General features: G+C 48.8%; 1 protein-coding gene across 1 annotated transcript in view; it reads right to left on the bottom strand.

Annotated features, from left to right (window-relative positions):
- Positions 1–183: 183 nt before the first annotated feature.
- LOC108445132 (serine/threonine-protein kinase PAK 2-like) overlaps positions 184–1,282 on the bottom strand; it is an 8,135-nt gene continuing 7,036 nt past the window's right edge. The window contains exon 3 of the mRNA XM_017728065.1: positions 184–267. Within this exon, the coding sequence (XP_017583554.1) occupies positions 211–267 (57 nt within the window). The 3' untranslated portion in view covers positions 184–210. The remainder of the gene's footprint in view (positions 268–1,282) is intronic.

Raw genomic sequence — 1,282 nt, 5'->3', positions numbered from 1 at the left:
TTTGCCACAGAGGGGCTGCAACAAAACGAGAAGTCAAAGGCAAACAAGCTCATGGCCTGATTCCAGAACAGCCCAAGCAACCTTCATGCCTGCTGGCAAGACAAGAAGGCTCTTCACACCTTAAAGGCTGCTTAGCCCTTTGCAAGACCTTTGCAGGACCAAAACATCAAGATCTACAGCAGAAAGATGTGGAGGGTTGGATTTTTTTGCTCACTGCATGGGAGTTGCTTCAGTTGCTGTTTTGAAGGTCTTGCCTAAGTTGTTGTCCTAAAATACAGTAAAAAAAGGCTGTGTTTTTGCTAAATGAAGACACGATGCGTCTGTCTTTCGGACAGGAATAAAGAAAACATAGATTGCCAATTAAATTTATTCTGCTCCTTTCTAAATCAGCTCACTACACAAGCACAAGCCTCGAAGTGCTTTTGCTGCGTGAAGCCACATTGCATCTTTCTTTCACAAAGTAATAAAGAAAACACAAATTGCCTACTGAAAGCCTTCTGCTCCCTTCCAAATCAGTTCACTACTCAAGTACAAGCCTCAGGCACATCCCCGATTCCCTCTGAGAGAGGAAGTAATATTTTGCTGCAGCCAAAAGGGGTTTAGGTAAAAGAATGAAAATTGTTGGATGTATGTTGGATTTATGGTTTGGAGTTGTTCCAGTTAATTTGTTGGGTGTTGCTGTGAGCTGGGAGAGGGGCAGGGTTGAAGACCTGACTAAAAAGGAAGAGGATGAGAGGGGAGGGGACAGAAAAGAAGGTCAGGAGAGCATGTAAGTTTCGCAGTACCCACCCATTGGGAAAGGGGACAGGGACCGCCCCGGCTGGGAAAGGGTATAAAAAGCAGCCATTTTGTTAGAGGGGGGGTGTGTTGAGCTCTCGGGGAGGGAGGCACACACCCGGCTCAACTGAATTGTTACTAATAAGCAGTTTTCCTTTGCTTCGACGACTTTGTTACCATTTAATTGTATCCAAAAGTTAGCTCATTTTTAACACCTCTCTGCCAGCAACTCAGAGCTGCATGGTGCCGTGCTTGCCGTGCACCGGAGAGCACAAAGCAGGCTGGCCTGGTGGCCCCGAATATTTCTGCAGAACGCTCTGCATTTCACACCTTTGCTCTGACTCAGTGCAGAACTCCGGGATTGCAGGCGCTTCCTCCCAGAGCTGTGTGAGGCACTGGCTCCTGCAGATCTGACCTGACGAGCTGTCGCTGCCTCCCGTTGGCCTCGGTGCCCCTGGCAGAACTGCCGTGCCTGAAGGACGCTGCCCTGTGTTCGGGCCTGCGG

Source organism: Corvus brachyrhynchos, unplaced genomic scaffold (assembly GCF_000691975.1).
Source record: "Corvus brachyrhynchos isolate BGI_N302 unplaced genomic scaffold, ASM69197v1 scaffold1410, whole genome shotgun sequence".
NCBI classification, from domain to species: Eukaryota; Metazoa; Chordata; class Aves; order Passeriformes; family Corvidae; genus Corvus; species Corvus brachyrhynchos.
This window is presented reverse-complemented; position numbering and strand designations above follow the sequence as displayed.